This window comes from Salvelinus namaycush, chromosome 3, assembly GCF_016432855.1.
Source record: "Salvelinus namaycush isolate Seneca chromosome 3, SaNama_1.0, whole genome shotgun sequence".
Lineage (NCBI taxonomy): Eukaryota > Metazoa > Chordata > Actinopteri > Salmoniformes > Salmonidae > Salvelinus > Salvelinus namaycush.
This window is the reverse complement of record NC_052309.1, coordinates 65,570,230-65,593,110: the sequence shown is the minus strand read 5'-3', so window position 1 is coordinate 65,593,110 and position 22,881 is coordinate 65,570,230. Positions and strand designations below refer to the sequence as shown.

General features: G+C 42.2%; 1 protein-coding gene across 1 annotated transcript; it reads right to left on the bottom strand.

The window, feature by feature from the left end:
- Nucleotides 1-3,885: 3,885 nt before the first annotated feature.
- Nucleotides 3,886-21,258, bottom strand: LOC120034971 (ubiquitin-conjugating enzyme E2 Z). The gene is made up of 7 exons (XM_038981698.1): nucleotides 20,490-21,258; nucleotides 18,759-18,831; nucleotides 17,992-18,179; nucleotides 16,966-17,077; nucleotides 16,467-16,579; nucleotides 12,276-12,366; nucleotides 3,886-7,584 (listed from the first exon to the last, which is right to left on the bottom strand). Exons 1-7 carry the CDS (start codon nucleotides 20,915-20,917, stop codon nucleotides 7,408-7,410), a joined length of 1,182 nt encoding a protein of 393 aa, XP_038837626.1. The 5' UTR covers nucleotides 20,918-21,258; the 3' UTR covers nucleotides 3,886-7,407.
- Between the last annotated feature and the right edge of the window lie 1,623 nt (nucleotides 21,259-22,881).

Below are 22,881 nucleotides of genomic sequence, written 5' to 3'. Positions count from 1 at the left end.
TACCAAACAATATAAAATCAAACATATAAAATACATGCACATATAGGCTACATTGTTACATATGCTGGCTAAAGCCAAACTATGATTTCTTCAGCATATCGAAGTAGCTATATCTTATCAAACATGACAAGAGGCATGCCTGCTGACTACAATGATGTTAGCTTACTTTCACGGGAACATTTCACAACAAATTTAAGAATTAACTGTTGTGAACTATCTGGTTAAATCCCTTTGTATTTTAAATGTATTCAATTTATTAGAAGCTATTACACGAACATCTTTTTTGAGTCATCGTTAATTATTGTGTTATAAAATTGTTAACTTATGTTTAGGAACGATAGAACAATTATTCCAATTTCTCATCAAAAGTCCCACTGAAAGCACAAACGAAAAGCTATCGAAAAGGCATATAATTACAAATCAACGCTCACCTTAAACGAATCAGACCATCACAAGGGCAAAACATTACATGAAATAGCTTTCCAGGTGTAAGTATGAGCATGTCATTGAATACACCTTTGTTTTCTTTGATTTTCTATTGTATAAATTGTGTAGTAATTATAATGATAATAATATAAATAATAGGATACAAATAATATGAATTATATAGGCTACAATAGACATCTGAAATGGTGTCAAGACTGCCTACTAACTTAACAATTCATGTTTGCAGAGTATATTCCGTTTGAAATTCAACACACATGCCATATGAATAATTACAAAACAGAACTCAAGAGACTTGATCAGTTCCTACATCGAAAAAACAAGGAACAGTATGGCGCGACCTCGAAGTTATGCTTTGGAAGCCCATCAGAATCATATTGAATCTTGTACAATTTCGAAATGACAAAAACATACTGGATCCCTGTATCAAAATTGACTCAATTCTTTCAATGTACTGTACTTCATACCAATTGTCTAAGTTGTTGTCGGTTGGGAAGCAGCTAGCTACCTGTTGAGTTGAAAGAAAGCGCCTCCCGCCCATCTCAATAATAGGCTGTGTGTGGAGGGAGGGTCGATAGACTGAAGTTATTTGGTCCGTCAGATAGAAGGAGCGTTTACTAATCCAACATTATCACTATTGAAGTTGAATACTGTATAAAACGTATGTCAAAAAGTCGTTTTAAAAATGTATAAATTAAATAGGCCTATAGAACAATAGCAACATGTTATTCGTGGAGGAGTCAACTGGAGAGAAGTACTGTCTCACATTAACATCAACTAATGTAGTAGTCTATCAATCACAAATGTTTCATCATGAAGTTGTGGCTTTCTATATGGTTTCATCAATAGTCTTATTTTTGGTCTGAATTCAATGTTTTCCTCCTCTTTTAAACTGTTAATATAACTACAAATGAGAAAAGAAAAACATAATTAGAAATAATCAATAAATTCAATCAATAAAATCTGTGAAACTCTAACAGATGAAAGCCTTACTGCCTGTGCCTGACAAGCACACACTATTGCCCAAAGTCTAAGAAAGAAAATTATGCATTCATAAAACGTTATTCAACGTAGTCCAAAGCAGGCTACCCTCAGAATAGCCAACATTTCAACATTTCTCCAGTAGTCCCTTATCTCACATGATGGAATGCTCTTATTTTAGTCAAGTCTCACATGTAGCATAGATTAATGTAATTCCCGTGTATTGATATACACAGTGAAGTTAAAGAGAGGCACAACTTTGGTTTTAGAAGTTATTTTATCCAGTCTGATAAACACTCCAAACAGTACACCCGACCGCTTGGAGGTATCTGCATGGTCCGAAAGCACACCGGAGCTCGTTTTGTATCTCATTCCAATCATAAAACTGTGGGGGGGGGGGGGGGGGGGGGGGGGGGGGGGGGGGGACGACGACGACGACAAAATGATTGGCACCCTTAATAAAGATTGACAAAAAAGACTGCATAAAATAAATAATACAAATACTGAGCTACTGTATTTTGTATGCCCAAATTTTTATTTTATACTAATACAATTGCTCAGATAAAGGGATGATGTTTAACAAGTAATACTTTTTTCTCTCACAAAGATAGGATCAAAATGATTGGCACCCATGTTTTCAGTACCTTTCAATACCTCACCTTGCAAGGATAATGGCACTGAACCTTTAAAAAAAATGGAGAACACATTGGGAGGGACCTTAGACCATTCTTCCATACAGAATCTTTCCAGGTCATTGATATCCGCTTATGGACTGCCCTGTTCAGCTAAAACCACACGTTTTCAATGGTTTTCAGACTAAGATGGCCATTGCACAATTAAGATTTTGTGGTCAATTAACAATTTCTTTGTGGATTTTGTTGTGTCCTTGGGGTTATTGTGTTGCTGGAAGATCCACGTGCGGCCAAGTGTCAGCCTCCTGGCAGAGGCAACCAGGTTTTTAGCTAAAATGTCCTGGTTCTGGGTAAAGTTCATGATGCCGTTGACCAAACAAGGGCCCCAGGACCAGTGGAGACAAAATAGCCTCAAAACATCAAAGATCCACCACCATATTTTACAGTAGGTATGTGGTTATTTTCTGCTTATGCATTTCGACACCAAACCCACCACTGGTGTCGGTGGCCAAAGAGCTTATTTTTCATGTCATCTGACAGGTTCCAATCCAAGTGCCAATGCCATTTAGCAAACTCTCAGACCCCCTGAATGAGACATGAGTCCCCCTAAATGCAACAAAGTCAAACTTTGGGGAGGTCTCTAAATAATGAATGCTAATTTAACCATTCTCCTATTTGTTAAAATGTAACTTGTACAGTGGTAAATATTAAAATAAATGCTCATTCCAAATTAAATGAACACCCCCACCTCTGTGTCATGGTTTAAACCATTTTCCCCCCATGTGGCTGCACCCGGGACAGTCCCGTATCTCAGCCCCTTTTCAGGTTTCCCCAACTTTTCCTTTTACAAAAAAGGTCCTTCTGTCAGCAAGACAAACCAATTAATTCATGCTGCAAGAGTGAAGACCCAATGACAATTGCTGAATGTCATTACACTTTTTGTTTGACAGTAAGATTAGTTGTGTTCATTCCAAATAAAAAGGTTGCTGGTTCCAATCCCCGAGCCAGCAAGGTGGAAGAATCTGCTGTTCTGCCCTTGACCAAGGCAGTTTACCCCCAACAACAATTTCTCCCCAGGCGCCGATGACGTGGATGTTGACTAAGGAATCCCCCCTCTCTGATTGAGGGATTGGGTTAAATGTGGAAGACACATTTCGGTTGAATGCATTTAGTTGTGCAACTGACTAGGTATCCTCCAAATGTAGGAGGTACTGTGAAAAGAATTGAGACCCCCCTGAATGTCACGGTATAGTTCACACTCTGCACGCACACCAGTGGTGAGCTTGGCGTCAATAAGGATGCATTAGCAGAAAATAACCCCATACCTACTGTAAAATATGGTGGTGGATCTTTGATGTTATGGGGCTATTTTGCTTTCACTGGTCCTGGGGCCCTTGTTATGGTCAACTGCATCGTGAACTTAACCCAGTATCAGGACATTTTAGCCAAAAACCTGGTTGCCTCTTGATTGACGACTCAAAAGTGAATTCTTCCGCTGCTCTATGATCGCGAAACGTTTGTGGGCGTGGCTAGGTGTTTGCCCAGAGCAATGTGGTTGGGTAGCCAGGCAAGATTGCTGAAACTTGGCCTCAAGTGGATCTTCCAGCAAACACAATAACCCCAAGCACACATCAAAATCCACAAAGAAATTGTTAATTGGCCACAAAAATTAACATTTCAGAAGTGACTACATATGGGGCTTACGGGACTTGTAGTCCTCCTTGGCATTACCAACGCAACAGTGGCTGGGCTGAAGCCCTCAACTGAATGCCTATAAAATTTCCACTATTAATAATATAACACTTGCACTGAAACAGAATGCCACAGATCAAAATAGCCATTCGTATATTTTATTAGTATTATTTTTATTTTATTACATACACAATATAATGAAAACAGAAATTAAATCAGATGAAAATAGTCTTGCATAAACTTGGCAGTCAAAGTTTTGGGACTAATGCCTTGGCCTGGAACGTTGAGTCAAGGCCTAAAATGGGTCCCACATATTGTCAACTCAAAATTGTAAACCATTCACTTACCATTGACTGAGACAGAATGAATGGCCATTAGAGTGTTGAACGCCCCTGTGGGAATGTACTGTAGAGCAGGATTTCACAGACTCGGTCCTGGGGGGCCACCCCCTGGGTGCACACCCCCTGGGTGCACGTTTAGTTTTTTGCCATAGCAATACACAGCTGATTCAAATAATCAAAGCTTGGTTATGCTTGGAGTTGGTTATTTGAATCAGCTGTGTAGTGCTGGTGCAAAAACCAAAATGTGCACCACGAGGGGGGTGGACTAGACCGAGTTCGGGAAACCCTGTCGTAGAGCAGCAGCTCTGTGGCAGCTAGTTTTAGCAGCCCTGTACATTGGTAGCCATCTAAGAAGCAATGTGGTCTCATCTACACCATCCCAAGTCCTAAATTAAATCTTGGGGAAAAGGTGCAGTATATTATAGTGTCACACTCATCTCATAAGAAATTACATAGATTGAAGGTCAGGACATACTATGAGACATCTAACACAATGGGACTCAATACAAATGTTACTTATCTCATTGAGATGGCTGACAGATAAGGTATCCCCATTTGTAATTATTATATATATATTTTTTACTATGTCATGGCCAACATTTATTCTAGAAGTTTCTACACTTTACATAAGTCACTTCCTGAAAACACCTACATGGAAATCCATATCATTATGGATTGAAGATGCCTTAATAAAAGCGATTCAGGTTGATTCTCTGGGTTGGGGGCACAAACCCAAAATAAACCATCAGACAAGGGACACACTAGACGGGTCACATCAGAATGCTACAGGAATATACACAACAAACCATAACAAGGCTTCAAACTGACTGGTCGCTACATTGAGCATCTCACACCTAATCCTTTGCAGTGGAGCTGGCCAGTAGTATCTTTGCTTTAATATTTTCATTTGCAGTAGAGTCATACATTTTAAACATTTTTTTCTCCAAACTTTGCAAACAAAGTTAGCAGTACTCTCAAACATGAGATCTATTAAATCCAACATTTTTTCCTGTGAGAGGAAGTCCCAGTCGACTGAGAGAAGTGAGCAGAAATGCACCCAGATGGAAGGGAATAGAAAAACATGTCCATGAGAAGGAAAAGAAGGGTGTGGTCCAGTCCTGTTTGGGTGCCACTCTGCATTGGAGCTGGCCTCCTTAATTAGACAGTAGATTGTGGTCCAGACAGACCATTACAAAGCAAGAGGTTTTGTTGTATCCTGAGTGGGTAGTTTCAAAATGCAATAAAGACTGAAGACAGTATAATTATTTGTTGCATCTTGCTAGACAGGACTACAAACCAAGTGACACGGTAGAGGTGTTAAGCCCCCTATCCGCTGAACAGCCGCACTAGAGGTTATTGGTGAGCTGCGCAGGCTGATAGGCAATGTTGTGTGACACTTTGAAGGGGGACAACTCAAGAGACTCAAAACAATTGTGGCTCGGGAAGAAGTCTTGATAAGGCTTAACGTCTTTCAAAGCGAGAATAACAACTCCACATCAATATGAAAAAATAAGATCGACCCCTTACAGCAGACAAGACCACTGGTTAGAACGGGTCATACAGTTTCTCATACTTTCTTTTTAATCCCCCTTGATCACTTGAAGTCCATTTGAAGTTTGTTTTGTCAGTGTTACTGCCAGGTTAGGTTTATATTGAACTTGTACCTTAGACTGTGTCAACCTGTGGAACGCACTTCTGACAACATATATGTAAGCCAATGTAGAACATTTAGCGCTTAAAAGCGGCCAAACCAACAAAATCATTCTACAAACCAATCTACAGAAACCCATCGCAGGCGAAAACTCTCAATGAAAGAAAGTTGTCACGGCATAGAAGCAGGTGTCTGGTATTTATGTTACCATCATAAAACATTTCCCGTGGCTCGTTTGAAAATCCTGGTGGTGGCTTTCAGATGACTGAAAAGGTGACACCATAGAGATCTAACACAGGTCTGTGCCTGTTTGGTACCGGCTGACTCCGCTATATAGACCTGAAGAGGCACCAGTCCACTGCCTTCCAATGACAAATGCAATGGAAAACGTGGCATTGGTTAAATGGGACAGGTCAAATGACAAATCTAGCTTTCTAAATGTTTTGTAGTGACCCCAAACCTAATGTCCATAGACTCCACCATTTAGCTCAAATGGAGATATTAGGATCCCTATTAGACTCTACCAGCATTTTAGCATCAGAGAAGAAAAACATCTCTTGAAGGTGAAATCCATAACACTACAGCTCAATGATAATCATGAACAACAAACATTGAGATTTGTTTTCATGCAGACAGAGAAAAAAAAAAGGAAAATTATTTGAAGACACTGCCCATAGACCACAATAAAATCTCTCGCTGTGCATATATACATTAGATATATTGGCACCCTCGAACGATTCACTATTTCTTCACAAATAAGTAGAGAGAAAAAACAAAAGTCACACGTAATTGTATCTGCAAAAGACCGAGAAATGTTATGAAAACTGAAATTTAGATTTTTTTTAAAAGTCAAAATATGGCCTGGACTGCATTATTGAAAATTCAAATAAACTTGGTTAGAGGCAAGTGATTGTGTAATTTTTCCTCACTTGGCATAAGTTGCAAGTGCCTACAGGGTAAAGATAGCTATCCAACCAGTTTTGAAAATAATAAATATTACAATCTGTTCCACTGTAAAGTGCAAAGGTGCCAATATATTTGGCCGCAACTGTACATATTTTGTACTAGGCATTAATGGAGGTTTTTTGTTTTATTTTTACTAATGCAATTCATTATGAATTCATAATATAATTATGACTCAGTTCATAATTTTATTAAGTACTGTTCAGATTAATGAAAGAACATGAGACAATGGGACTTTAGAAGTGGATAGTCTAAGGTGTGTATGAATGAATAAAAGTTTGGTGATCTGATTAAGACGACTGATGTGGTTGTACAGACTGTGAATATTGAGAATGGTCAATCTCAGATTTCACCGCTTCTTCCTAATCCAATCGGGCATGGGAAAACAAAGACAAAAGGCAGAATCTATGACAAATTGCTTTCAAAGAAACAGTGTCCATTTCTACAAGCCAAACTCCCAAAACCATCTAAGTGTAGACTGGCATTGTTTACTTACAACAGTTGGGGGAAAAAATTAAAAGGCAGTCATTGAGGGGGGATAAGGAAAAATAACCAATCAAAACAGACATTAAGCTATCCCCTGCCTTTGTATCATAAGTGCTCCTTGAAATCAGGCCTTTCCCCTCAACATCTCGCTTGAGCCAAAACCATCTTGCAAAAACAAAGGGGAGACAGAAAAAGGTAGTGTTGCGCCATCTGGTGGCTAAGGCTGGGAGCTGCCCTGGCTATCTGGGTCCGTGCCTGAGGAGCTGGTGTCAGAGTCTGAGTGCTCGTCGTTGTCCTCCGGTGGGCACTTCTCCCGTATGCGCCTCTGGGTGGCGCTCAGGCGTGCCAGTAGGCCCTGGTAGTCGAAGCGACCCCTCTTCTCCCCAAATGGGTCCTGGAGGTGTGTAAGGAGAGAAAGAGTGTGTGGGATGTGCATCTCATATTTAAAATCTGAAATGTTCCACTGTTGTGGTGCAGGTTTATAGCATGTGGGAGCAGTGTATACTGTGTTTTTAATTTATCTACAAATAATTTATTTATACAAATAGAGATCATTTCTTTATATGTGTATAGATAACCTTCTGTAAATAAACGGCAACAAATTATTTTGGCAATGAAGAGTCAGATGAACGTGGACAGTGGCATGTATTCATGGATGCCAAGGGATGTCAGGCTTCCCAAAATAATTGACCAAGAAAAATATCCATATTTTGTCTCTGTGTTTCATAAAACTTCTTTTAAATCTATTTTTATGTCATATTTTTTATTTTATTTTTATTTATCCTTTATTTCACCAGGTAAGTTGACTGAGAACACATTCTCATTTGCAGCAACGACCTGGGGAATAGTTACAGGGGAGAGGAGGGGGATGAATGAGCCAATTGTAAACTGGGGATTATTAGGTGACCGTGATGGTTTGAGGGCCAGATTGGGAATTTAGCCAGGACACCGGGGTTAACACCCCTACTCTTACGATAAGTGCCATGGGATCTTTTAATGACCTCAGAGAGTCAGGACACCCGTTTAACGTCCCATCCTAAAGACGGCACCCTACACAGGGCAGTGTCCCCAATCACTGCCCTGGGGCATTGGGATATTTTTTTTAGACCAGAGGAAAGAGTGCCTCCTACTGGCCCTCCAACACCACTTCCAGCAGCATCTAGTCTCCCATCCAGGGACTGACCAGGACCAACCCTGCTTAGCTTCAGAAGCAAGCCAGCAGTGGTATGCAGGGTGGTATGCACCAAATACAACAGGTGTAGACCTTACAGTTAAATGCTTACTTACAAGCCCTTAACCAACAATGCAATTAAGAAAAATAGAGTTAACAACATATTTACTAAGTAAAAAAAAAAAAAAAAGTTAAAAATTAATACAATAAAATACCAATAATGAGGCTATATACAGGAACCACCGGTACCGAGTCAATGTGCGGAGGTACAGGTTAGTCGAAGTAAATTTGTGCATGTAGGTAGGGGTAAAGGGGGCGGGGGGGGGGGGGGGGGGGGGGTCAATGCAAATAGTCCGTGTGGCCATTTCATTCATTGTTCAGCAGTCTTATGGCTTGGGGGTAGAAACTATTAAGGAGCCTTTTGGATCTAGACTTGGCACTCCGGTACTGCTTGCCGTGCGGTAGCAGAGAGAACAGTCTATGACTTGGGTCTGACAATTTTTTGGGCCTTCCTTTGACACCGCATAGTATATACAGTTGAAGTCGGAAGTTTACATACACTTAGGTTGGAGTCATTAAAACTCGTTTTTCAACCACTCCACAAATTTCTTGTTAACAAACTAGTTTTGGCAAGTCGGTTAGGACATCAACTTTGTGCTTGACACAAGTAATTTTTTCCAACAATTGTTTACAGACAGATTATTTCACTGTATCACAATTCCAGTGGGTCAGAAGTTTACATACACTAAGTTGACTGTGCCTTTAAACAGCTTGGAGAATTCCAGAAAATGATGTCATGGCTTTAGAAGCTTCTGATAAATGATGTCAATTAGCCTGAGTCAATAGGAGGTGTACCTGTGGATGTATTTCAAGGCCTACCTTCAAACTCAGTGCCTCTTTGCTTGACATCATGGGAAAATCAAAAGAAATCAGCCAAGACCTCAGAAAATAATTTAGACCTCCACAAGTCTGGTTCATCCTTGGGAGCAATTTCCAAACGCCTGAAGATAACACGTTCATCTGTACAAACAATAGTACGCAAGAACTGTCTCCTAGAGATTAACGTACTTTGATGCGAAAAGTGCAAATCAATCCCAGAACAGCAGCAAAGGACCTTGAAGATGCTGGAGAAAACGGGTACAAAAGTATCTATATCCACAGTAAAACATCCTATATCGACATAACCTGAAAGGCCTCTCAGCAAGGAAGAAGCCACTGCTCCAAAACCGCCAAAAAAAAGCCAGACTACGGTTAGCAACTGCACATGGGGACAAAGATCGTACTTTTTGGAGAAATGTCCTCTGGTCTGATGAAACAAAAATAGAACTGTTTGGCCATAATGACCATCGTTATGTTTGGAGGAAAAAGGGGATGTTTGCAAGCAGAAGAACACCATCCCAACCCGTGAAGCACGGGGGTGGCAGCATCATGTTGTGGGGGTGCTTTGCTGCAAGAGGGACAGGTGCACTTAAAAATAGATGGCATCATGAGGGAGGAAGATTATGTGGATATATTGAAGCAACATCTCAAGACATCAGTCAGGAAGTTAAAGCTTGGTTGCAAATGGGTCTTCCAAATGGACAATGACCCCAAGCATACTTCAGAAGTTGTGGCAAAATGGCTTAAGGACAAAGTTAAGGTATTGGAGTGGCCATCACAAAGCCATGACCTCAATCCTATAGAATATTTTTGGGCAGAACTGAAAAAGCGTGTGCAAGCAAGGAGGCCTACAAACCTGACTCAGTTACACCAACTCTGTCAGGAGGAATGGGCCAAAATTCACCCAAAATATAGTGGGAAGCTTGTGGAAGGCTACCCAAAACGTTTGACCCAGGTTAAACTATTTAAAGGCAATGCTACCAAATACTAATTGAGTGCCGCCCATAGCATGGAATGCAAGGGAAGCCAGTGAGCATTTGGCCTCCCTTGATAAAAAAAAAAGTATAAAATAATAGCCAATCAGCGTTGAGCTAAACTGAGTGCGCTTAACTGACAGGTCCTGGCACACCAACAATGACAAAAAGTGTCAAATCGCATGAAAAGCATACATCATTGACAGAAACAACTTGAATTGTTGCATTTGGTTGTGTTGTGGTCCTCCGCAGGCTAGCTAAAATTGTGTTTTTCCTAAATTAGTCATGGATGGAGATAGGGATCTACTTGTGGTTTTACTTCATTCTCCTTACTGGCCAATGATTATGACAGCGATTATGATCCAACCATACATTTTTTTAATTTTACCTTTATTTAACTCGGCAAGTCAGTTAAGAACAAATTCTTATTTTCAATGACGGCCTAGGAACAGTGGGTTAACTGCCTTGTTCAGGGGCAGAAAAACATATTTTTTACCATGTCAGCTCGGGGATTTGATCTTGCAACCTTTCAGTTACCAGTCCAACGCTCTAACCACTAGGCTACCTGCCGCCCCAATTAACCATACATTGTTGTGCCCCTGGCCTGAGGGTTCAATACGTAGAAGGCTAATGTTAACTAGCTAAAGTTGCCCACAAAAGAAAGTTAGGCTAGCAAGCAAGCATTTTAGCCAGGTAGCCTAGGACAACACAAAATAAAAGCGTGTACTGTATGACAGAGTTATAGACCGTTTCGTCAACATGAAAGAGAGGATGGCATTGGCGTTTCTCTACAAGTTGGGTGAGTCAACATGTTTTTTTTTTTGTTTTTTTTTTACTTGCACGAACGCTCACACACAAACACACATACATCAAAACCATGGACCGCCACATCATTTTGAGACTAATTTGTTTTTGGTAGCTTTTAGTTGTCACTGTATTAGACAAAGCATGGGTGATTTGATGATGTTGAAATGGTGCTAGAATAGTGGAGGCAGCTCCTGTTTTCTTTGCAACTTGCGTTAACTGTGGTTCTAAATCAGTTGTTCAGCAGTCTGAAAATGTTGGAAACATTAACTTGCATGACCTTGCTGTAGGTCATGTAACTGTTTGTTACATGCAATATGCCTTGCGGACTCCACCGGACAGTTGCTCTCCGGTTTTGTGATGAAACAGAAGGTGTGGTTAAATTTATTCTGCCACTGTCTTATTGTCTCAGCCTTAGGCCTATCTATCACTGTCGCAAGGCATATGAACTAACAGGTTATAGAGCAAACAACGCAATTATCACAACACATAATATGGCTTTCCCCCCTGGCTTCCCCAGTGATTTTACCCACACACTGCTACTGCTTGTGGATGTCATTATGATGTTTCTGTGTACAGTTTGAAGGAAATTGCTAACTAGCGTTAGCACAGTTGCTAACCAGCATTAGCACAATGACTGGGCGTCTATGGTAATAGCTAGCATGCTAGCTGTTACCATAGACATCCAGTCATTGCTAGCTGTTACCCAGACGCCCAGTCATTGTGCCAATGTTAGTCAGCATTGGCTCGCGAAACTACCTCCAACTTCCTTCATAATGAACGAAGAAACATAGAAATGGTATCCACAAGTTCATCTGAGTCCAGGGAAGTAGATACAAGGTTTAATTGCTAAATCCTGAAGTACCCCTTTAAACGTTTGGGCATGTACATCCCTCAGTCGTTCTCTAACCCAGGGTTCCACAAACTCGGTCCTCAGGACCCCAATGGGTGCACGTTTTGGTTTTTGCCCTAACTACATAGCTGATTAAAATGAAAGCTTGATGATTAGTTGATCATTTGAATCAGCTGTATAGTGCTAGGGCAATAACCAAAACGTGCACCCCTTGAGGTCCCGAGAACCCAGTTTGGGAAACCCTGCTAGAACCCCAGGGAAGGTGCAGTGCATTAGTTATCAGGATGTGTGATGCATTATAACCTGTGTGTTCTGCTTCTCCAAGGTGCATAAAGAAACGTGTACACACACAGTGAATGAGAGGGAGAATTGAATGAGAGGGAGAATGAGGTCTCTGGCAATACCTGCATGTTCTGTCCCTGTTGGTGTAGTCTCTCTTTGCAGACACCCTCGTAGAAGTCATAATACTCCAGGAATGATTTCTCCATCACACTCCTGCAACACAGGAACAGGTTAACTACCCACAAAAACAAATGCTTAACAGCTACAATTGAAATGACTCGCCATTGAAAGCCGTGTGTTCTAAATGTATTGTGGGTCAGTGGCTTTGAACATGTCTCTTGCAATCCGTTAAGGTTCAACTATATGCCTCATATACAACAAGGACATTAGACGTGGCCGGCCTGTAGCCATACATTTGGAGTTCAGGCATATACAGTCCCTTCAGAAAGTATTCACACCCCTCGACTTTTTCCACATTGCGTTGTGTTACAAAAGTGGGGTTAAAATGGATTACATTTATTTTTGACAACGATCTACACAAAATACTAACTTTTATTATTGATGGAAAATAAAATAATATATTTTGATTAGATAAGTATTCAATCCCCTGAGTCAACACATTAGTCACATTTGGCAGCGATTACAGCTGTGAGTCTTTCTGGGTAAGTCTCTAAGAGCTTGGAAAACCTGGATTGTACAACATTTCCCATTATTTGTTTAAATTCTTCAAGCTCTGTCAAGTTGGTTGTTGATCATTGCTAGACAGCCATTTTCAAGTCTTGCCATAGATTTTCAAGACGATTTAAGTCAAAACTGCAACTAGGCCACTCAGGAACATGAAGTATCGTCTTGGTAAGTAACTTCAGTGTACCATTTGGCCTGGGATTTTTGGTTATTATCCTGCAGAAAGGTCTATTTGTCTCCCAGTGTCTGTTGGAAAGCAGAATTAACCAGGTTTTCCCTCTAGGATTTTGCCTGCGTTTAGCTTTAGTCCATTTCTTTTTATCCTAAAAAACTCCAGTCCCTGCAGATGGCAAGCATACCCATAACATGATGCAGCCACCACCATGCTTGAAAATATGGTGAGTGGTACTCAATGTGTTGTGTTTGCACCAAACATAATGCTTTGTATTCAGGACAAAAAGTACATTTTTGTTGCTGCATTTTTTTGCAGTATTACTTTAGTGCCTTAATGCAAACACGATGCATGTTTGGGAATATTTGTATTATGTACAGGCTTCCTTCTTTTCACTTTGTCATTTATGTTGGTAACTACAATGTTGTTGATCTACCTTCAGTTTTTTAATCTCACAGCCATTTAACTCCAACTGCTTTAAAATCACTATTGGCCTCATGGTGAACTCCTAAAGCGGTTTCTTTCCTCTCAGTCAAGAGAGTTAGGAAGGACGCCTGTATCATTGTAGTGCCTGGGTGTATTGATACACCATCCAAAGTGTAATTAATAACTACACCATTCTCAAAGGGATATTCAATGTCTGCTTTTTATTTTTTACACATCTACCAATAGGTGCCCTTCTTTGCGAGGCATTGGAAAACATCCCTGGTGTTTGTCGTTGAATCTATGCTTGAAATACACTGCTCGACTGAGGGACCTTACAGACCTTACAGTATGTATAGGGTACAGAGATGAGGTAGTCATTCAAAACTCATCTTAAATTATTCAAATCAAATTTTATTTGTCACATGCGCCAAATACAACAGGTGCAGACCTCCCAGTGAAATGCTTACTTACAAGCCCTTAACTCTTATTTTCTTAACTGCATTGTTGGATAAGAAAGTATTAAATACATTTTATTTAAAAAATATAAAATAATAACATTCAAATAGAAAAACAAAATAACAGAGAGGCGATATACAGGGGGTACCGGTACAGAGTCAATGTGCGGGGACACAGGTTAGTTGAGGTAATATGTAGGTAGAGGTAAAGTGACTATGCATGGATAATAAATAGAGTAGCAGTAGCGTAAAAATGGTGGGGGACAATGCAAATAGTCCGGGTAGCCATTTGATAAGCTGTTCAGGAGTTATGGCTTGGGGGTAGAAGCTGTTAAGAAGCCTTTTGGACCTAGACTTGTCACTCCGGTACCGCTTTCCGAGAGAGAACAGTCTATGACTAGGATGGCTGGAATCTGACCATTTTTAGGGCCTTCCTCTGACACTGCCTGGTATAGAGGTCCTGGGTGGCAGGAAGCTTGGCGCCAGTGATGTACGTACGCACGACCCTCTGTAGTGCCTTGTGGTCGGAGGCCAAGCAGTTGCCATACCAGGCAGTGATGCAACCAGTCCGGATGCTCTCAATGGTGCAGCTGTAGAACCTTTTGAGGATCTGAGGACCCATGCCAAATCTTTTCCGTCTCCTGAGGGGGAATAGGTTTTGTTGTGCCCTCTTCACAACTGTCTTGGTGTGCTTGGACCATATTAGTTTGTTGGTGATGTGGACACCAAGGAACAAAGCTCTTAACCTGCTCCACTACAGCCCCATCGATGAGAATGGGGGCATGCTCAGTCCTCCTTTTCCTGTAGTCCACAATCATCTCCTGTCTTGATCACGTTGAGGGAGAGGTTGTTATCCTGGCACCACACTGCCAGGTCTCTGACCTCCTCCCTATAGGCTGTCTCATCAGGCCTACCACGGTTGTGTCATCTGCAAACTTAATGATGGTGTTGGAGTCGTGCTTTGCCATGCAGTCATGGATGAATAGGGAGTACAGGAGAGGACTGAGCATTCACCCATGAGGGGAACCCGTATTGAGGATCAGCATGGCGGATGTGTTGTTACCTACCCTTACCACCTGGGGGCAGCCCACCAGGAAGTCCAGGATCCAGTTGCAGAGGGAGGTGTTTAGTCCCAGGGTCCTTAGTGCCCTCAACTCATCACTAAGCTATGGTGTTAAACGCTGAGCTGTAGTCAATGAATAGCATTCTCACGTAGGTGTTCCTTTTGTCCAGGTGGGAAAGAGCAGTGTGGAGTGCAACAGAGATCGCATCATCTGTTGATCTGTTGGGGCGGTATGCAAATTGGAGTGGGTCTAGGGTTTCTGGGATAATGGTGTTGATGTGAGCCATGACCAACCTTTCAAAGCACTTCATGGCTACAGACGTGAGTGCTACGGGTCGGTAGCCATTTAGGCAGGTCACCTTGGTGTTCTTGAGCACAGGAACAATGGTGGTCTGCTTGAAACATGTTGGTATTACAGACTGTCAGGGACAGGTTGAAAATATCAGTGAAGACACTTGCCAGTTGGTCAGCGCATGCTCGGAGTACATGTCCTGGTAATCCATCGGGCCCTGTGGCCTTGTGAATGTTGACCTGTTTAAAGGTCTTACTCACATCGGCTACGGAGAGCGTGATCACACAGTCGCCCGGAACAGCTGATGCTCTCATCCATGTGTCAGTGTTGCTGGCCTCGAAGTGAGCATAGAAGTTATTTAGCTCGTCTGGTAGGCTAGTGTCACTGGGTAGCTCCCGGCTGTGCTTCCCTTTGTAGTCCGTAATAGTTTGCAAGCCCTGCCACATCCAACGAGCGTCGGAGCCGGTGTAGTACGATTCAATCTTAGTCCTGTATTGGCGCTTTGCCTGTTTGATGGTTCGTCAAAGGATTTCTTATAAGCGGGATTTCTTATAAGCGTCCGGGTTAGAGTCCCGCTCCTTGAAAGCGGCAGCTCTACCCTTTAGCTCAGTGCGGATGTTGCCTGTAATCCATGGCTTCTGGTTGTGGTACGTACTTACGGTCACTGTGGGGACGACGTCGTCGATGCACTTATTGATAAAGCCAGTGATGTGGTGTACTCCTCAATGCCATCGGAAGAATCCCGGAACATATTCCAGTCTGTGCTAGCAAAACAGTCCTGTAGCTTAGCATCTGCATCATCAATCATGCCAAACACAATTATTACACAAAGAGTAAGTCCATTCAACTTATTATCCGACTTGTTAAACAAATTATTACTCCTGAAGTTAGGGTTGCCATAACAATGGGGTTGAATACTTATTGACGCAAGACATTTCAGCTTTTCATTTGTTATTCATTTCCAAAAACATAATTCCACTGACATTACCGGGTATTGTGTGTAGATCAGTGACACAAAATCAAAATGTAATCCATTTTAAACTCTGGCTGTAACAACAAAATGTGGAAAGCGTCAAGGTGTGTGAATACTTTCTGAAGGAATTGTAGCTGGATCTAGACAATAGATGCCGTGGAACATTGATTCATCTCGACATCAGTCCACTTTTGAGGTTTCAAGACTCAAACTTTTATTTTGGAGTCAACAATCCAAGACTAACTCACCACAGGGCTTCTGGACAGGGCACCTTCCCATCCAGCATGTCACATACAGCCACGCGCATGGTCTCATGGCGGATGCACTCGTTGTAGTTCTTGCTGTCCCCTGGGTGTCTCTCCTGGCAAAGGGAGTGTCAGAGGGAGCAGGTGTAAGGGGGACATTCAAGACACAAAAAGTGACACATCCCACACCGATATGGTCAGTCTGTTGCTTTTCACAAACGTCTACAAATGGGGAAGAAACGGCAAACAACAAACTAAATAGAAACATAGAACAATGGCTGAAGTCTTCTGTAAGTCAGACAACAGTCATATTACATCACAATATCATATGTCAAAACCACAGTAGCTTTGTTGATCAAAATGGCAGCATTTCTTCAGGGAACCACATATCCCCTTTGGGCAGTGGGCTTTAACTGCATTCTGGGGAATGGTTTGGCTTATAATTATGGTTTGGCTTGCCAGCTAAATTAGAGGCCAACTTGCCAGTGTGCTATAGGCTTACCTGTTCAAAGCCTGGCTCGTTGTGGTAGGGGTTCTCAGTCATCAGGGACTGGATGGAGATCAGAACGGAGGAGATGCTTTGGGCCGGGCTCCACGCTGGCCCTGTCCAAGTCCTAGACAACAACCCAGAACAAAGAGGTTAAAGCACAAAAGATTCAGGTCAGGAGCCCGCGCACCAAGCAAAAAATAAAGTTTAAGTTGTATATGAGCTACGGTGCTTCACCCAACACTACTATAAAGGGAAAGAGGAAATACTTCAAAGCTGTTTCAAGGAGCCATAGGTGCAAAATAGCATTACGATATATGGGCACGTTATTTCAATATATCTTTTTTTGTGTACTATTGAAAGCAGGAGAATGATGGCATCGCATCTTCTGGGACAAAGTCACCCACACACCGACAGTGAGGGGGAGCTCTGGGAGGATGTGCTGAAATGCAAGAAATGATCTGCATCTCTATATAGAGAGCTGCCATAAATAGCCATGTTCTGCCAAAGAATGACCCCTTACAGTTGTGGTCAGACCAGGTAGGCTTGAGTAATACAGACAGACTTGCAACTATTTGGCAGTACTGCCTGCTGTTTTTCATTCTCTGTGTTTAATTAGGTGGGATCCTGATATTGATTGCAGGTCACATTTGAAAATCTATTTAACTAGGCAAGTCAGTTAAGAACAAAATCTTATTTACAATGACGGCCTAGGAACAGTGGGTTAGCTGCCTTGTTCAGGGGCAAAAGGACAGATTTTTACCTTGTCAGCTCAGGGATTCAATCTAGCAACCCTTCGGTTACTGGCCCAATGCTCTAACCACTAGGCTACCTGCCGCCCCATATCCCACTGTGTCCCATGTATATCATTTGTAAGAGCTACTATTCTATGGGCCTGGGTTTAAAAGGTAGACTGATGAATGCCTTGTCCCATTTCGACCCCTAGTCACCCCCTCCCCTAGTTAGAAAGGGAAATGGGCATAGATGTATGGGTTGCTCAGGTGCAGCAGGTTTCCCCTGAGCTGCAGGACCCTGGCTTACCCGAGGATGCTGAGGCATACTTTGCCGTTACGGTAAAAGTTGGGGTTGAAGCGCACAGTGTTTTGGCCGGTGGTGATGAGCTTGACCCGTGGGGGGTGGATGGGGTAGTCCGGGGGGCAGCGGAACAGAAAGAGGAAGAAGCCTCCCTCGTAGGGCGTGTCGAAGGGTCCTGTGATGAGGGCATGGATCTGAGGAGGAAAGACTAGAGTCAGGACTAATATTTAGTGAGGGTGTTGATGCGTTGAATTTCTCCATAATTCCCATAATCCTCATAATAGTTGTGCAGAAGACTAATTCCAAGAGGGCTGTTGTTCCTCTTGCCACAGCAAAAGTTCTTCAATGGCTGTATTGTTTGTTTAGTATGTCCAATTCCATGGATTTAAAAAAAACTTAGTACAAACATTGAGTATGTGGGTTATAAAGTAAATTTGGGCCTGACAAAAGAAAATTAACAGAATTGAATAAAGAAGGATCCCCCCCACACAACTTGAGCCTGGGATAGGAGTTGCTTGAACTGTAACTCTGAATCAACATTTGAAGGACAGCCCCTGTCTTTCAAGTCCCATATTGGATTGTTTCATAAACTAGTCAAATACTTCACAGTCTGGCTAGCTAAACATACCACAGTAAGGTCTAAGGCTCATATTTCAACATCATAGCCAAATGACAATGGCCATTGATGAAACTCACATTGCTGTCTGACTTTGTACAGTTGTACCAAAACAGACCCTGTGGACCTAGTGGTGGTGGAAGTCGGTGAGCTTTACCTTAGTCATGTCGTGAGGGTCAGGAACCACAAACATACCCGGGGGAGGCTCCTTATAGATGGACATTATATCCCTGAGGAGAGAGTAGGAAGGCAAACTTAAGAAAAGATGCTAATACACAATGATAGTAGCCTGATCCCAGATCTGTTTGTGCTCTTGCCTACTTGGCATCATTAGCACAAGCAGACTGGCACTAGGGGCAAAACATTTTAAGAGACAAGTGGCACCTTTTATGTTGACAATGTTGTGTTTATACGTTTCATAATATAAGGTCAATATATTAATTACAGAGTCACATCATAGTAAGCAAATGGATTGACACGTTATGACATCAGTAACTCTGACCAATTAATACTAACTATTGGCCTAACTAGTGGCGTAAGTAACCATTTTCTTACAGGATTTACCCCAGTGTTTCACCCAAAAGGCTCAGACTTTTCTGTTTCCATCTACACGGGCCAGCACCAGTGTCTCACTGTGTCATACTCTAATGGACCCGCGCTCACTTGGGAACAAAGGCAGGCCTCTGGTACTTTTCAGCTGGAATTTACATAATTAACACCTTCTCACAAAGCAACTGTTTTGATTTTGCAGAGGTTGTTGATTCTGCCCTTCACAAATCCTCACGGTCAGTCCTAGCGCTCAAACGCTAAGTGGCATTCTCCCTAGTTCAGCCATTAGCTTCGCCCAAAACTACCTCTTTGGAACTACAACACTGACGCTGTTTTAAAGGTAAGAAACATTGTTAATCATCACTTGTGACAGAGCTTTCGAAACATATGGCCCTTTCATCAGCGGGAAAGAATCCTTCAAATAAAAAAAACACTCTTACTGTAGACGTTTTCTACAGATCCATACAGCTATGGGTGCCTCCATCCAACAAAACTACACTTCGAGTTATGCTTAGACAAGATGTTCAGAGCATGCTAGATAACTAATTAAACAAGCGCTGTAACATGGAGATATGGCCGTTTGGGAACACTAACCCTATGAACGTGTGTGTCAATTTAACCTATTGTTTTTTTAACTATTTCCTCAAAAATATTTTAATAGGCAAGTCAGTTAAGAACCAATTCTTATTTACAATGATGGCCTACCTTGGACAAACCCTCACCTAACCCGGACAACGCCGGGCCAATTGTGCGCCGCCCGATCACGGTCGGTTGTGAGACAGCCCAGGATCGAACCAGGGTCTGTAGTGACACCTCTAGCACTGAGATGCAGTGCCTTAGACCGCTGCGCCACTCCAGAGCCCCTGATATGAAAGGTGCCAAAACCGTACTGCAAGCAACACGTTAAAGTTCAGGCTGAGTGTAAGGGCTCTTATCAAAACTCCCCAATACAGAAGACACCTTCTTCCAATGACTCGTGTAATGTCATGGAACAAAGACTTTAAAAAAATAAACCATGCAAGTCAGTTAAGAACAATTTGTTATTTACAATGACGCCTACCGGGGAACAGTGGGTTAACTGCCTTGTTCAGGGGCAGAACTACAGATTTTTACCTTGTCAGATCAGGGATTCGATCCAGCAACCTTTCAGTTACTTACCCAACGCTCTACCACTAGGCTACCTGCCGTATGTAACACTGGTGTTAACAAAAAGTAACATTTATAGGCACAAAAATAAACGTGTGGTGCGGTTCTTTCGTTTTCAGACAGCATGGAACTACATTCCATATGTTGTAACAGGCAAGCCCACCAGTGTATATCTGGATACTCAAATGTTTACCTTTTGATTCGGAGAATGCATTGCTGGGACGTCTTCTCGTTGTCCCAGTCGGTACTTAGTGTTGGGTCCCAGGACGTTGCATGAATTTGCGACAAGAGGCCTGCTCCGGCCACCCCCAAACCGATACCGCCTGGCAGAGCATTGGTGGCCGAGTAGGGGGGTATTGGAATGGCAGAGCCCACTACAGTGCTAAGAACACCTGCACCTCCAAACCCGCTCCCAGTCACAACGGTTGAGGTGGTTGTGGCTCCAGGGGACATGACGGCTAGGCCAGTCGCTGCAGTAGGTGGTGATGCCAGGTTAGCTCCACTCGTCGAGTGGGCCGGCAGAGAATTACCCAAACTCGGTAACAACGGAGCTCCATTTCCCTGACTACCAACACCTAACCCAATTTCGCCATTAGCAACCTCTCCTACGCTATCCGCCATTGTAAATTAGCACTTGTTCAGGTTATAGCTAGCTAGCTACAGTTATTGACAGTTGTCGATACAGCAGTTTCTTGTTTGAGTCCGTCCTCACGCAGTCGGTGAATGAGGAAGACGAGCAAGGAGAGGCGAAGATGAGAAAAAGCGCTCCCACGGCATTGTATGCCTTTCTTCTCGCCTCCAAAAGTAGCTAATCGTGTTTAGCTATGTCTTATAAAACTACAAACAGTCAGTCGAAAAGTTAACGCTATAATATATTACCCGTCACAAATTCTCAGTTTGCCAGTCATCAAAGCAGTTTGCGGTTTCAGCCTGTTTATCAGTAAGCTTTTTCTTCTGTTTTCCATAACCACTTCCTCCCCACAGCACAGAATACCTTTACTGCCACCTGGCGGCGATCATCGGAATTGTACTTGGACTCTGCGTCCATGTTATGAGGCTGTCAGGGACAGTAGCAACATACAGTCAGTATTTTACAGTTTCTTTACAACACCATACAGTTGAAGTCGGAAGTTTACATACACTTAGGTTGGAGTCATTAAAACTCGTTTTTCAACCACTTCACAAATTTATTGTTAACAAACTATAGTTTTAGCAAGTCGGTTAGGACATCTACTTTGTGCATGACACAAGTCATTTTTCCAACAATTATTTACAGACAGATTATTTCACTTATAATTCACTGTATCACAATTCCAGTGAGGCAGAAGTTAACATTCACTAAGTTGACTGTGCCTTTAAACAGATGGAAAATTCCAGAAAATGATGCCATGGCTTTAGAAGCTTCTGATAGGCAAATTTACATCATTTGAGTCAATTGGAGGTGTACCTGTGGATGTATTTCAAGGCCTACCTTCAAACTCAGTGCCTCTTTGCTTGACATCATGGGAAAATCAAAAGAAATCAGCCAAGACCTAAAAAAAAAAAAAGATTGTAGACCTCCACAAGTCTGGTTCATACTTTGGAGCAATTTCCAAACGCCTGAAGGTACCACATTCATTGATACAAACAATAGTACGCAAGAATAAACACCACGGGACCACACAGTCGTCATACCGCTCAGGAAGGAGACGCGTTCTGTCTCCTAGAGATGAACATACTTTGGTGCAAAAAGTGCAAATCAATCCCAGAACAACAGCAAAGGACCTTGTGAAGATGCTGGAGGAAACAGGTACAAAAGTATCTATATACACAGTAAAACAAGTCCTATATCGACATAACCTGAAAGGCCTCTCAAGGAAGAAGCCACTGCTCCAAAACCGCCATAAAAAAGCCAAACTACAATTTGCAACTGCACATGGGGACAAAGATCGTACTTTTTGGAGAAATATCCTCTGGTCTGATGATGCTTGCAAGCCGAAGAACACCATCCCAATCGTGAAGCACGGGGGTGGCAGCATCATGTTGTGGGGGTGCTTTGCTGCAGGAGGGACTGGTGCAATTCACAAAATAGATGGCATCGTGAGTGAGGAAAAGTATGTGGATATATTGAAGCAACGTATCAAGACATCAGAAGTTAAAGCTTGGTCGCAATTGGGTCTTCCAAATGGACAATGACCCCAAGCATACTTCCGAAGTTGTGGCAAAATGGCTTAAGAACAACAAAGTCAAGGTATTGGAGTGGCCATCACAAAGCCCTGACCTCAATCCTATAGAACATTTTTGGGCAGAACTGAAAAAGCGTGTGCGAGCAAGGAGGCCTACAAACCTGACTCAGTTACACCAGCTCTGTCAGGAGAAATGGGCCAAAATTCACCCAACTTATTGTGGGAAATTGTGGAAGGCTACCCGAAACATTTGACCCAAGTTAAACAATTTAAAGGCAATGCTACCAAATACTAATTGAGTCTGTAACCTTCTGACCCACTGGGAATGTGATGGAAGAAATAAAAGCTCAAAGAAATCATTCTCTCTACTATTATTCTGACATTTCACATTCTTAAAATAAAGTGGTGATCCTAACTGAC